Raw genomic sequence first — 14,750 nt, forward strand, 5'->3', positions numbered from 1 at the left:
TATTTATATATAATTTTCACGGGCGTACAATATTGTCAACAGTATCATATTTGAGCAGGTCGTTTGTCACCTAAACACTACAGTTTACAGGTTGGTAAAATCTGACATGAAAGCAGATAATACGCTTAAGTCTTATTTATATATAATTTTCACGGGCGTACAATATTGTCAACAGTATCATATTTGAGCAGGTCGCTTGTCACCTAAACACTACAGCTCACAGGTTGGTGAAATTGACATGAAAGCAGATAATACGCTTAAGTCTTATTTATATATAATTTTCACAGGCGTACAATATTGTCAACAGTATCATATTTGAGCAGGTCCCTTGTCACCTAAACACTACAGCTCACAGGTTGGCAAAATCTGACATGAAAGCAGATAATACGCTTAAGTCTTATTTATATGTAATTTTCACGGGCGTACAATATTGTCAACAGTATCATATTTGAGCAGGTCGCTTGTCACCTAAACACTACAGCTCACAGGTTGCCAAATCTGACATGAAAGCAGATAATACGCTTAAGTCTTATTTATATATAATTTTCACGGGCGTACAATATTGTCAACAGTATCATATTTGAGCAGGTCGTTTGTCACCTAAACACTACAGCTCACAGGTTGGTGAAATCTGACATGAAAGCAGATAATACGCTTATGTCTTATTTATATGTAATTTTCACGGGTGTACAATATTGTCAACAGTATCATATTTGAGCAGGTCCCTTGTCACCTAAACACTACAGCTCACAGGTTGGCAAAATCTGACATGAAAGCAGATAATACGCTTAAGTCTTATTTATATGTAATTTTCACGGGCGTACAATATTGTTAAGAGCGTCAGTTTCCGTAGAGCTCTTTTTTCCATCTTCCCTCTATACAGTGAAGCTGTAGAAGACACAATTAGCTAACCTAGCATACAACATACTTTCCTAATTAATATGGATATTGTCACACATTCCTCTTATTTTATACTGTTGTAAATAGAAAAAATTATGTACGGTAAATGTTTTGTACATTATAGGGAAAAAATGCAAAATACCCCCCAACTTTAATTCGATCCACTTCTGAATCGAATTTTTACATATTTTCACGCCGGCACATATGTTCTATTTTGCTTCTTTTACTTGCCCTTGCTTAATTAACTCTCGCTAATTAGCATTTTTTGGAAGAAGTCAACTAGAACAACATATGGCGGTATGAGAAATATGCAAATCAAAGAATATTTTAGTAATATAAGGGCCCTAGCAATTAGCTTCGTCGACTAAGAGTACTCTTTTAAACATCTTCAGCTATCGTATTACTACGTGAGGACGTTTAAAATGTTTGGGTGTTGAAAAAGTTTGACCTACTTTTTTATTTCTATTGTTTGCTAATAGATGGCGCTGATAGTACCTCCTTTCTCTCCCTCTCCCCTCTTCTCCTCTCCCCCCCCTCTTTCCCCCTCCTCCTGTGGGTAGGCAACACCAACAAGCATCAAATAATAATTTCGAGCCTCAAATAATAATTCGAGCCTCGTCAGTGTTGCCAATTCCTATTTGTAAACCTTTACTTTTTTTTTTGGTTGGGCACCACGCACTCCTGGCAGGGTTATGGAGGACAGGAATCCTAAAAAACAACAATTATTATTATTTTGTTTGTTTGTTTGTGTTATAATATAAGTGTGTGTGCGCGCGCGTGCGTGTGTGTGTGGCACATCGTTCCCCCGAGAGAGGTTTACAAAAATCACGATATACGAAGTTGGAAAATTACGATATGGCGCATTCGCTTATTACTGTTGCCGGCCGTAGGTCTCTCTCTCTCTTCATCTTACAGCAACGTTGGCATCTCTATTTTTTAGTTGCAGGTGGTTTGCCAACACACTCTAGTAAATAATGCTACATATTATACACACACACGCGCACGCGCGCGTGCGCGCTTGTGTTGCCATCCACCCATCTCTCTCTTTTACGGCAGTACCAACTCTCCTTGTTTAGTATATGTAGGTTGGCAAAAATTGCTTTATGTACTGTAAGCCAAGCCTCAAGCAAAGTTGCCAGCTCCTTGCTTTAGGTTAGGTTGGGTTAGGTTGGGTTAGGTTAGGTTAGGTTAGGTTAGGTTAGGTTAGGTTAGGTTAGGTTAGGTTAGGTTAGGGTGGGTTAGGTTAGGGTGGGTTAGGTTAGGGTGGGTTAGGTTAGGGTGGGTGTTGGCAGCTGTCGGTTGTTTATCTCTTCCCTCTCTTTCTCTCCTCTCTCTTTTTTTGTAAAAAGCTATGGCAAAACCACCAGGTTGCCAACCTTGCTTTATGCCCCTGTAAACCAAGCCTCAAGCAACGTTGCCAGATCCTTGCTTTAGGTGGTTAGACCCAAAAAAAAACCTTGGTGATTTTTTTTCGAGTAAGGTGTTGGCAACACTGCGAGAAAATAAGGCTTATGCCTTACAAGAGCAAACCATTAAAAAACCTCAAGCAAGATTGCCAGCTCCTTGCTTTAGGTTACGTTAGACCCCCAAAAAAAAAACCTTGGTGATTTTTTCGAGTAAGGTGTTGGCAACACTGCGAAAAAATGAGGCTCATGCCTTACAAGAGAAATCCATTAAGGCGAGCCTCATTTTCTGTTGCAGAACCCGGGCACTTCCACTACTAAAGCCAACCTGTGTGCTTCACAGAATTTTCATAACTTGTTTTGTGGGGTGGGAAAAGTGTATTTCGTGCCTTGGAACATTGGCTTTATGAATTGGGCATGGCAAGCAAAGCAATCATTCATGGTCTGGCACAGTGTTGTGTAGGTAAAGCTTTGTATTTCTATGTTGCTGTTGAATAATTTTGAAAGACCGTTGATTTCATTAACATAGGCCCCAACATCTAGGATGGAGTTGGTAGTGCGCCACTGGTTCGTTTACTCCTGATTGGTGATAGTTCCGAGTTTCAGCTGCAGTGCTGGGTGTTGATTCTATGTTGATTTGTCTGCTGTGCTCTCGATTGGCGATGGTTTCGATTGTTGCAGTCTGGAGGCTCTTGCAGGTTCTGAGGGCTAGGTTGAGTTGTCTGCTATGCTGCTCAGTGCGGTGCAGGTTCTGTTCTTTGGGTTGGTGGTTGCAGGTTCTGCACAGGGTCTCAATTTTTTTTGTTGCTGTATAGGTAATGAGTGAAGCTGTGCTTGTCAAGTGTCAAAGTTTACTGTTGGTTTCTCTTGGCTGATTGCGTGCATTTCTTTGATGATATTCTCCATGCGGAAGCCTGTTGGCTGAAGTACGGAAGTGGCAGAGATTCAACAACCTGTGGTGTTCAGGAGTTGTGCTAGGAAAAATCACCCAAGATTTTTTTAATTGTGTCATGTCAAGCAATACTTTGTTCATCATGGGTGGCTAGAAATGGAGAATACTAAACTCACAGTAACCTTGTGGAATAAGTATTTCATAATCAAGACATTAGTCACCAAGATCCTCAAAGTGTAATATGTTTAAACCCATCTCATTAAATTCAAAATGTAAAGGAGTCACGCCATGCTCATGGATTCGGATTCCATGGTATTGGTTAAATGCAGTTGTCACTCCATTCAATAAGATAATTAGAACAAAAAATATGACCTATGGATGCATCAAATATTAAAAATAACATTAATTTTCAAACTAAGTTGTCCCATGATTTATGCAGCCAGGTTGATTCTGTCAGCATGTGCAATGCCTACACAGTGCTACCAAAGACTTGTCAAGATTCAAAGTAAGAAGATATATCAGGGTTGGACTGATATTAAACTTTAAATAATAACAATACCAATACATTAAATGCTGAATGGTTCATTCTCCTACTTAATCAGGGTGGCTACTCTAGAACCATGATAAAATTCAAGTATAATTCCCGGTTTTCAAGGCGAACTTTAAAAAAATACAAGCAGATGTATTCTCTATTTCAACCTTACGTATTACGGCCTCTCAACATCCACACACAAATATCTTCATAATATAAAGGGTCTAACAGTTAGGCTGAAAAGTTCGTAGACTCACATAGTAAAAAATATTTTTTTTGACAAAATTCGATTTTATTATTCAATATAGGATAGTACGATTTCTCTTTAGCCTCAAAATAGGCCTCAGTTTCGGTGATTACCTCTTCATCAGTGCTAAATTTCTTTCCAGCGAGCATTCTTTTAAGGTCTGCAAACAGGAAAAAGTCACTGGGGGCCAGATCTGAAGAATATGGTGGATGGGGAAGCAATTCGTAGTCTAATTCATATAATTTTGCCATCATTTTCATTGATTTGTGACACGGTGCAATGTCTTGATGAAACAGCACTTTTTTCTTCTTCAAATGGGGCAGTTTTTTCGTGATTTCATCCTTTAAACGCTCCAACAACGCTATGTAATAATCGCTGTTGATGGTCTGGCCCTTTTTGAGGTAATCGATGAATATAATACCATGCGCATCCCAGAATACTGATGCCATAACCTTGCCAGCCGACTGTTGCGTCTTTCCACGCTTTGGATTCGGTTCATCACGTGCAGTCCACTCGGCTGACTGTCGATTGGACTCTGGAGTGTAGTTATGGAGCCATGTTTCATCCATTGTAATATATCGACGGAAAAATTCGTGTTTATTACGGTTGAATATCGCTAAACATTGCTCCGAATCATCAAAACGTTGTTGCTTTTGATCGATTGTGAGCATGCGCGGCACCCATTTTGCACACAGCTTTCGCATGTTCAAATATTCATGCACAATATGTCCAACACGTTCCTTTGATATTTTTAAAGTCTCAGCTATCTCGATCAACTTCACTTTACGATCATTTAAAATTATTTTGTGGACTTTTTTGATGTTTCGTCGGTAACAGCCTCTTTGGGGCGTCCACTGCGTGCATCGTCTTTGATGCTCATTTCGCCTCGTTTAAATTTAGCAAACCACTTCTCAACGGTTGATTTTCCTGGTGCAGAGTCCGAATAATGTTTATCAAGCCAAGCCTTGGCTTCAACAGTATTTTTTTTCGCCAAAAAGCAATGCTTTATTAACACACGAAATTCTTTTTTATCCCTTTTTTCACAATAACAAAAGCTGCTTCACTCACAATGCTATATCTCCCGAACTAATTATACGGCAGCTGTGAAATTTATACACGTATCTTTTGAAGGTTAGTACTAAGTAAAAATCACATGGATTTAATTCTAGTAACGCCATCTATGGGTCAGCCTATGAACTTTTCAGCCCAACTGTTATGTGATTCCAACATCGAAAAATTATAATTCAATTAAATGGTATACGTAATACAATTAAAATATTTAATTTAAGAAGCTGAGTTTCTATTTACAATCAGAGGCGCAACCACGAATTTTTGTCTGAGCAGGCGGGGAGAAAGTGCCAGGATAAACATACTAATAATAATAATAGCGTTAATAATAATATTATTATAACATTATTATTATTATTATTACTATTGATTTGTTTTATTTTACTTCACTTCTTGTGCCACGTTTGGCTAATTTGCGAAGATGGGGATGAGTGATATGATAAAATTGATGAATGGACAGTCACAAACATCCATGCCCAAGCCAAGATTCGAACCTGCCGGGACCAACATTGTTGTTGTTGTTATTATTATTATTAGTAGTAGTAGTAGTAGTAGTATCAAAGACGTTATTATCCTCGTAAATTATGCAAAAAGGGGATAGAAGTTGGTGCTAAAGCATTTGTGTTCGAACAAACTATTTCAATTATTTTTTCTCCACACGGCACAGTAGTTTGGATCCCACTTCAAACTGTAGGTCCACTCCCAATTAGCCTTTCTGTGCATAAAGTGGACTTAAAACCACAAATCAATCAATTAATTTTACAGCATTTTTCATTTAGATAGTTCGGCGCCCAGGGCTGACTCCCACCACCTCCTAGCTATGGTTATAAACTTGATAAGACCAAGAAAAGCAGCAATTGCGAGCGAAGAGAGCAATAAAATTTTACGAAAATAATTTTTATTTGCATGAAATGTGAATAGGATTTGGATTAGAAAAAGTTGTAATTTTTCACGTCTACGGAGAAAAATTCAAGTAGAATTCACGCATAATTTCCGTAGCCAATAATTTACGGATAATTCCCGGAATCACCAATGAATAGCCACCCTGTTAATGCATGTAATCAGGCAACTGAAAGCATTTTTGGCTTTAAAAATGGCATAAATATTTAAAATGCACTTTACACAGCCACAGTACACGAGTTAGATATAATGTGGAGAAAACTGCCATTGTCAAACAAAATGAAACACACTAAAATTCCTACTACTTACATCCTATCCTGAAAAGCAACCTTGTATCTGGATATTTACCATTACCTGCCTTGTCTGCTAAAACTGAATATATATTACAGACATTTTGGAGTGTGTTTCATGATTCCATAACAATGGAACTTTTTCTCCTGACTACATAAAAACAATAATTATAGGCTACTTAAATAAACGGCATCAGAAAAATATTGGTAGCATTATGAAAAACTGAAATGATTGGTAAATACTGATAAAGTATCAAGTAATAAGTCTTGCCCCGTCCTTTATGCATAATGTTAATTTGCCAAATCACCATGGTGAGTATCAGCTGTTAAAGGCATATTTGTTTGCCTTTTCATTCAATAAACTGCCAATAATATAACTCGTGCAATATTTCCACACAAAAAACTTAACTGATTGCAAAATTATGCCACTTTGTTACTATTTTTATGAATATAACTGTTAATTCATATAATCTTGGCTTGTAAGGTACATTTCAAAATAAAAGATTTGTTTTCCAACACAAAACACACATCACCTCGTTACATGCATTAATGAACAAGGTTAATTAAGAACCATTAAAGATCTTCAAGGAACCTTTGTAATCAGTCCAATGTCGGGTATCTGTAACTTTAATACTGGTATTTTATTGGTATCAGCAACATTTTCATATCAGTCCATCCGTAAAATCCTTAAACAAAATAACGTTGCCACAAGAGAACATTATAAACATTAACATAATGTGTTCATATTCTTTTATGATCAGTATGTGAAAAGCTGCTACAACTTACATAAATCTCACATACAATTTGATGAAACTATCACTAATGAGAAATTCATACATAGGCAATAAAAATGCAAAATATGTTGTTGCAATAGTACAATATGATGCTTACCTTCTCTAACGTTCTCTCATAAGTTCTGCAACTTTCTATCAAGGAGATGGCAAATGGATATAACTGATTAGCTTGATGTGCTTTGTTTACTATGGCAAGCGGAACTCTGAAGCCAAGGTTCTTCAGATTTCTGACCTAAAAGTAATCAAAACAGTTTGTAAGAAAAATGGACATTGTTCACTACATAATTTAGTCTTCTAAAACATAAAAGAAAAACCATTATCAAACTGTCAATACCTCATGCTCCATTCTTTATTTGTATTATTTAGAGGTTTTACATTAATCAAAAAAAACTCTTGTCACCCAGTGTCTACAATTAACGGTTACCAATGTACCTGTATCAGAAAATATAGGCTAGAATTTAATCACCGATACCTAGGGCCACATATTGATGCTAAATAAGAGATCAAGATTTTGGTACAATAACTGGGCACATATCAGAATTAAAAGCACTATATAAAATGTCATTTCAGTGTTAAAATGGCAAATAAAACCCTAAATTTGATTGAAAAATGCACTTATTACTCAAAATAATCATTTCCCTTGTAACAGTACATTTATGTAGTTATTAGAGTACTAAGTTTATTCCTGTATAAATGAGTCCATTTTCAAGTATTGCTTTTTGCTTCTCAAATATTTACAACAGAATTAATCAGTTTTCCATAATTTGCATCACTCGCAGGATAGTTCTGTTCAGACTTCAGAAATTGTCGAGTCATCATTAAATAAATTCTAAATTTTGTGTTTAACAGTTTATTTTGCATTTAGCAGTATATTTCGCATCATTTCATGACAAAACATGGTAGGATAATGCACCTCACAACTTCCAGAAACATGAAAAACTAACATTACATCACGTTACTTCATATTTCGTGTTTCGCATACATTTCTCTAATGATACCAGCTGATACCTATTCTGAATTAAACTGTTTCACAGACTATGCAATAATGTAGCTTTTCAATTGCCTATTAAATCTGAAGGCCCTTTTAGGTTGTATCTAAAGATATCTGTTTGGCGGTTGCTTACCTTTCATTTTTTTGTGAAGCCACCAGATGGGTGACGAAATCGATCGGGAGAAAAATTTATGCTGAACAATGAAAAGTAAGCTCATCAGAGTAAGGCCCATTTAGGGTTAAACAGCAAATGGCATGTACAATAAAATGAAAATGACCACTACTTTTAAACACAAAATATTAGAAATCAATGAAAGTATATTTCAAACTACAAACATGCAATGCACAAAAAAAATTTTAAAAAATATCGAGTAACCCTTTAGTTCTTTTCTGAACCACATTACATGGAACGGCCTGTAGGTGTTTCTTATTTTAGAGTACAATCACAGTAACTGAAGACAATAAACAACAGTGCACTTCTCCGTGTATACAAGCATACAATCATAATACTTACTTCTTTGGACAAGGTGATGATTTCTGGTAGGAAATTAACTTTAAGCTTCAACACGTTCCCTCGTCCCGTGCGAGATCTCTGACTTTCAATGGCAAAAATTCTACCAGATACACCCAAGTTTCTCTGTTGCACCTTACGGGCCCAATCATCAAATATCTCTTGAGTGTTCAGCTTCAGACGAAAACTATCTCCATCAGCTTTCAGTTTCTGACCCTCAATGTGGTTTTCCCAGCCTTTACCTAAAAATACAAATTATCAAGGATTGCAAGACATTTTGACACAGTAGTCCATAGAGGGTTCACGTAACAGATTCATTTCAGATTGATTACAAAAAAAAACATATTTTTACTCACTGGCCATTTTTCTAGATGATGATCATTAGTAGAGGAAATTTTGAAGGTAGAGGTGGAAGAAAAATAAACATTATTTTACACAAAGAAGTCGATTTTCAATGAGGTTGTGTGTCAAATGAAAATTTAAAAAATCCACACACGCACACACACACACGCTAAATTAACAATTTTTTATAGTAGAATTCTAAGAAAAATAATGTTCTCCTTTCATTTTATATAAACATTTGTGAGAGTTGTAATAGCTTGCAGTACGTACTATGTATTTTAATTATACAGTGCGATTATTTTATCGCGCACATTGGGATCACATCATTTGTCTTGAGCACACTGACATTAACTGAACACGTTTTAGTTTCATTTTTGTATGTTTTAAAAGGTAGTTGACGCTTCATGCTTGTCTAGGTGTTGGCTACGTAGTTAGCTAACCTATCGGTAGGTGGCGGCAGCATGCAGTATGCAATACTCGTTTTGACGCGTACAGAGCACATGGTCTGTGATTACAGAATGTGCAGTGTGGTGTGGCGTGTTCCTTGTGAATAATCATGCCCTTTGCAATAGCACAGTGGGTGTTTATTGTCGAGGTGTACTTCGAAAGCAAGTCATATGACTATGTTAGAGAACAATTTCGTATTAGAATTCCACGTGCAACTGTACCAAACAAGTCAACAGTATTGCGAATCATCAGTCGCTTTCGAGAAACCGAGAGTGTTGCTGACAAGAAGAATAGGAGTGCTTTCAGTATTGACAGAAGGAAAAATGGAAGAGGTATGTACAGTACTTGAACGGTCTCCAAGGAAAAGTTTGCGTAAATTAGCATTGCAGACTGGAATATCATTTGGGAGTGCACAAAAGGCCACCAAGAAATTGCGTACACGAACTGAAACCTCCTGACACTGTTAAAAGAATAAGGTACTGCCAGTGGTTTATTAATCAGGTGGAAAGTAATGGGATGGACTTCCTGGATAATGTATTTCTTAGTGATGAGGCGTATTTTCACCTTAGCGGTTACATCAATAGGCAGAACAACAGATATTGGTCAACACACAATCCACACATCTTACATGAATCACCACTGTACCACTGTTTGGTGTGCGATTTCTAGACAACTAATAGGGGGCCCGATTTTTTTTTTTTACGAAACCCTGGACAGTCGGGCATACCAGGATATCATTATGCAATTTGTCGCTCATCTCCAGCGTGATGAACGATATTGTTACCTGCTACATCCACAAAAACCATGGAATTTTTGGAAGAAATGTTTCATGATCACTTGATCTCAAAGGGTCTGTGGCCCCTCCTTCCCCTGACTTATCGTCCGTCACCAGACTTCTTTCTCTGTTTTTTTTTTTTTTGAAAGGACATGTATATCGAGCAAATCCACGTACTCCACACAAGACCTGGAGCGAGCCATTACTCCAGAGATGAATTCCATTAGCCCAGATGTCCTACGAAGGGTGTTAACAAATAAGGTACAAAGGGTTCAGACCTACCTTCAGGAAGAAGGTGGACATTTCCAACTCTTGCTGTAAGACATTACAATTTGTGCATAACTACATTTCATGTATAAAATCAAATGTGAGTATATCTGTATTATTGTCCATAGTGGAATTATAGTGTGCATGATAAAATGATCCCCGGTATATTACAATACTATAATGATATGTATTAATTTGTATTTTTCGGTCTTTTTTCCTCACTTTTAGCTAATGATGATAATCAAGATGAATGATTACATGTAATTGATGAAGGCACATTCACATTGCAAATTCAGATATAAACTGCTGATAAGAAATTTGCAAATACTATTCTTTAATCTGATACAAAATTGGAAATGTTTCAAGGACATTAATAATTCATTCACCTCCTTAATTAATATACTCACCTCCTTAATTAATATACTAACTGGATGACTAAAATTAGTTTTGCCTTGAAAAATAAATTTTGTTTAAAAAAGCCAGGGTATATGAATTACACCTTTATATTAAAAAAAATAATAAAATAGTATTCATGTAGTAAAAAAATCTACATACTATTTATTTTTGTAGATACGTATATTGGACTGGTATCAATATGCCTATCAGTTGGTATTTGTAAGGTACCAATTCATCTTTCCCATCCCTATATTTTAATACCCAAGCTGTATCACTTATTTTCTAGCTGTGTGCATGGGCATCGAGAAGGGGAGGCAAGAGAGGGCCGTGGCCCTCCCCTAGAAAATGAAGTCCACCAAAAAATATATATTTCACACATATAATTTCATTTCAGCCACAATAATAAGTGTTAATTATTGCATGAATATGGTAAATTCAAATTTAAGCAATGTTTTTTGAGGGAACAACATTATTATTGGGGAAAATATGCCTTGTTTGCCCACCTAGAAAAAAAATACCATCCTTGCACCTCCCTGGGAAAAATTCTGCGGACGTCCATGGCTGTGTGTGATTGTTTCATGTACAACAAAATGATATCAGGTTCCAACTATCCTAATCCCCATCGCTTTAACCGGAGAGGTAGCAGAATAAAAAAGACAACAAATCATTCCTGAAACCAATTCCAAAAATGCAGTACAACGTTTTAGTTATCAGAATCCCACATTAAACTGCACTGCATAATCTTTGTGTAACATTGATTTTAATATTCCCTCAGTCATTGCAATATGGCAAAACTTACCTAAAACATCTTCAACTCTCCTGAGGTAAGCTGTCAACTGACGATCGATCTGTTTTGCCCAGATGATGGAACCGGACACAGGGGGAAGATCCCTTACATAACTCATCCTGCATGATTTGCTCTGTGGATACTGGACCTGCAATGAATACAAGGCATGACTTATTGAATGAAAAATAATCAATGTTGTCAGTAATACCTATCAAATAAATTTCACACAAAAAGTCATAGTACATAGAGCAACACCATTTCCAAATAAGATTCTCTTAGTTTTATATCTTATTTTACAATACAATAAAAGAAAGCATAGTTAAAAATATGCCATGGCAAATGCAAACATCATTGGATTCAGTGATAGCACCAGAAAGGGGTAAGTTTGGCAAATGCCTTCCTCAGTTCTTTGATCTTCCATTATATGCCCCTTACTGACCCCTCCCAGCAAACAAAAAATAGATAAATGCTCTTTCAGCTGAAATATGCATTTTTAATGCTAGTTATAGTGCAGGAGGCCTTAGAAAGAGTGTTTCGCGGGCTAACAGCAGACGTCGCTCGCACACTATTGCCGATACTCTTGTGTCGTCTGCTCCTCAGCCGAACAAACAGGCCAAGGTAGCAAGAGGTAGAGGTCACTCACACTTCCAGAAGGGTGCACCAAGCTAGCTGTGGCAACCGGGCTCGCTCATTCGCTGATTGGTTCTCGCAGACACATCCCCATATTGTCGTCTGCTGTAAGCCCACGAAGCGAATTTTGTAAGGCCTCCTGCACTATAGTGATATATTGCCCCCTGGCTCCCCCACTTATTATTTTGCCATTGCTAACTGCATTCCTAGATTTGTCAAATAGATTTGATGTCCTAGCATAAATAGAGCTGTAAGTCTTGAACTATGAATGCAAAGAGAAGATGGATTTACTTTATTTCACTTCACATTTCTGAAGAATGATTCAGGGTACAATATCAAAATGAGAAAGTGGTGACTAATTATCTTTCATAAGATTTCACCTTCCTTAGGGCAAATTCAGACTGAAGTAACAAGCGACATGTTGTTTGGGAACGAGCCAATCAACAGCAATGTTTCACACAGTAGCAGCGTAAAAGACTGCAAAAGCCTGCATTCGAGTTTTGAAACCCTCAAGCAACACGTGTCGCTCTGGCTCTTTGGTCTGAAATCTCCATTACACATCCAAATTTATCACCAGTGGCAGGCAGACAGGGGTACAGGATATTAGTTTAGATGTTAAGATTATTTTCACAGTAACCACTCACCTTAAACTTCTCATGCAGAGCCTCAATGTCATCTTTCACTCTCTGAATCAGCTGAGTCTGATATTCGCGGATGGCACCTCTGATATGTGGCCTCACAAACAGAGCATTGAATCGAGAGAATATGCGGAACATCTCATTGGCATTCTTTGCTGTTCCCAATTGGTCTCTCAGACGAGCGGTGATCCTTGTTTCCACACGATCTATACGCTCCTCGTATCTACGGACAGCAGCTTCCCATGCCTCACCACCTTCTCTTGAGATATCCAAACAGTCCACTTCTTTCACATTCTCATATGCTAAATTTACTTCCTACAACAAAAATTAAACATAATGAGTATTAAACAGAAAGATTATAAAAATATATCAAATGTAGTATTTTTTAATTTTTGATGGCACTTACTGCCATAATACAAAAAAATACAATTGTTTGGAATAGATTAATTATTACTTTACGGCTATTTGCCAGTAATTGTGACCATCTAACATATCTGCAAATATTATGGTTATCAACTAATACATAGAGGCATGCAAATTTAGTTTTTGACGAAAACACGAAATATGAAATAACATGCTGTAATATTCATTTTTCATGTTTCTGAAAGGTGTGAGGTGCATTTTCCTACCCTATTTTGTCACGAAATAATGCGAAATGAACTGCAAAATGCGAAATATACTCTTAAACACTAAATTTACCCTTTATATACAGACGCGACACTTTCTGAAGTCTGAAGTATCCTGTGAGTTATGCAATTCACAGAAAATTGATTAATTGTGCTGTAAATATTTGAGAAGCAAAAATGGACCCCTTTCCACAGGAATAAACTTAATACTCTGGTAACTCCATAAATGTGCTATTAGAAGGGATATGTTTATTTTGTGTAATAAGTGCAGTTTATAAATAAAATTTAGGATTATATTCACAATTTTAAAACCAAAATGTCATTTTATATAGCACTTTTGATGTGATTATTCACCGCTATTACACCGAAATTTTATTTTATTTACCGCTTTTGAACCTGAAATCGACTGTTTTTGTACTGAAATTTTGCTTTTTTATTTACCAAAAATATGTGCCTCTACTAATACAGTGTGGAGGTTTATCAGTAAAATTGCCCATGTGATATTGCTATAAACAGTGCATATTTTGGTGCAAAAATTCTGTCATTTTGTATTAGGATTATATTTCAGATAATGTAGGTTTTTTCAGTAAATGTCCAAATATATAATAACCCATGGTGAAACAGTCTGAGGTACGAGATCATCCAACCATATTATCTCTGCACTGGCATGTCTGAAGTAATTTCACAATCCATACTCTAATTGCTTTACTGTAGTGTTTGTTAATGTTGGAATGGAACAGAGAAAACTTCCACAGAAAGATCAGTTTAGTTCATATTTCCGTATTATCTCGCAGACTGACTCCCTCCCAGCTACATGTCACCTGGAAGGAGTAAAAGTCTGCTAGATTCCAGTTGCATTTAACTACAATTTAAAAAGGTCACAAAAAAAAATTGATAGAAAATAACAGAATCATTAGACACCCATCACAATAGCTTCTCCTGAGACTTGCATTGTATTCCACCATGCAAAATGAAGGGGACAACTTGCAGTCTTTCTGCACCGAATACGTAAAGTTAATAATGCTCAAGACAGCAAACTCCGTGCTAGTGGGTGAATCAAAAAGTAAGTTACACCCGAGCAGTGTTCCTGTACTAAAGGAGATACAATAATCACACTCGTTGGTAATAATGTCGGGCAGCCTGCAATTGTGAACACTATCGACAACACAGAGCATGTGAGTGCAATCATTCTTGCCAACCACCATGTGAAAATTAAAGCGATTACAAGTGAACTGAACCCTGTGACTATCACCTCTTTCGGTCTTCTCAAACAAGATCTAGGGAATGAGCATATCTCGGCAGATGAGGAAGAGC

The 14,750-nt window shown here is 36.8% G+C and overlaps 1 protein-coding gene across 4 annotated transcripts in view; it reads right to left on the reverse strand.

Moving 5' to 3' along the window:
* Window positions 1–14,750, reverse strand: part of Dhc64C (dynein heavy chain, cytoplasmic) — a 244,593-nt gene that overhangs the window by 203,509 nt on the left and 26,334 nt on the right. For all 4 annotated transcript variants that reach the window (XM_083114055.1, XM_083114054.1, XM_083114053.1 and 1 more), the window contains exons 9-12: window positions 12,817–13,125; window positions 11,555–11,690; window positions 8,532–8,770; window positions 7,124–7,258 (exon numbers count right to left, since the gene is read on the reverse strand). In XM_083114055.1, coding sequence (XP_082970181.1) covers window positions 7,124–7,258; window positions 8,532–8,770; window positions 11,555–11,690; window positions 12,817–13,125 — 819 coding nt within the window. The remainder of the gene's footprint in view (window positions 1–7,123; window positions 7,259–8,531; window positions 8,771–11,554; window positions 11,691–12,816; window positions 13,126–14,750) is intronic.

Source organism: Lepisma saccharinum, chromosome 28, assembly GCF_977018435.1.
Source record: "Lepisma saccharinum chromosome 28, izLepSacc3.1, whole genome shotgun sequence".
In the NCBI taxonomy this organism is placed as follows: domain Eukaryota; kingdom Metazoa; phylum Arthropoda; class Insecta; order Zygentoma; family Lepismatidae; genus Lepisma; species Lepisma saccharinum.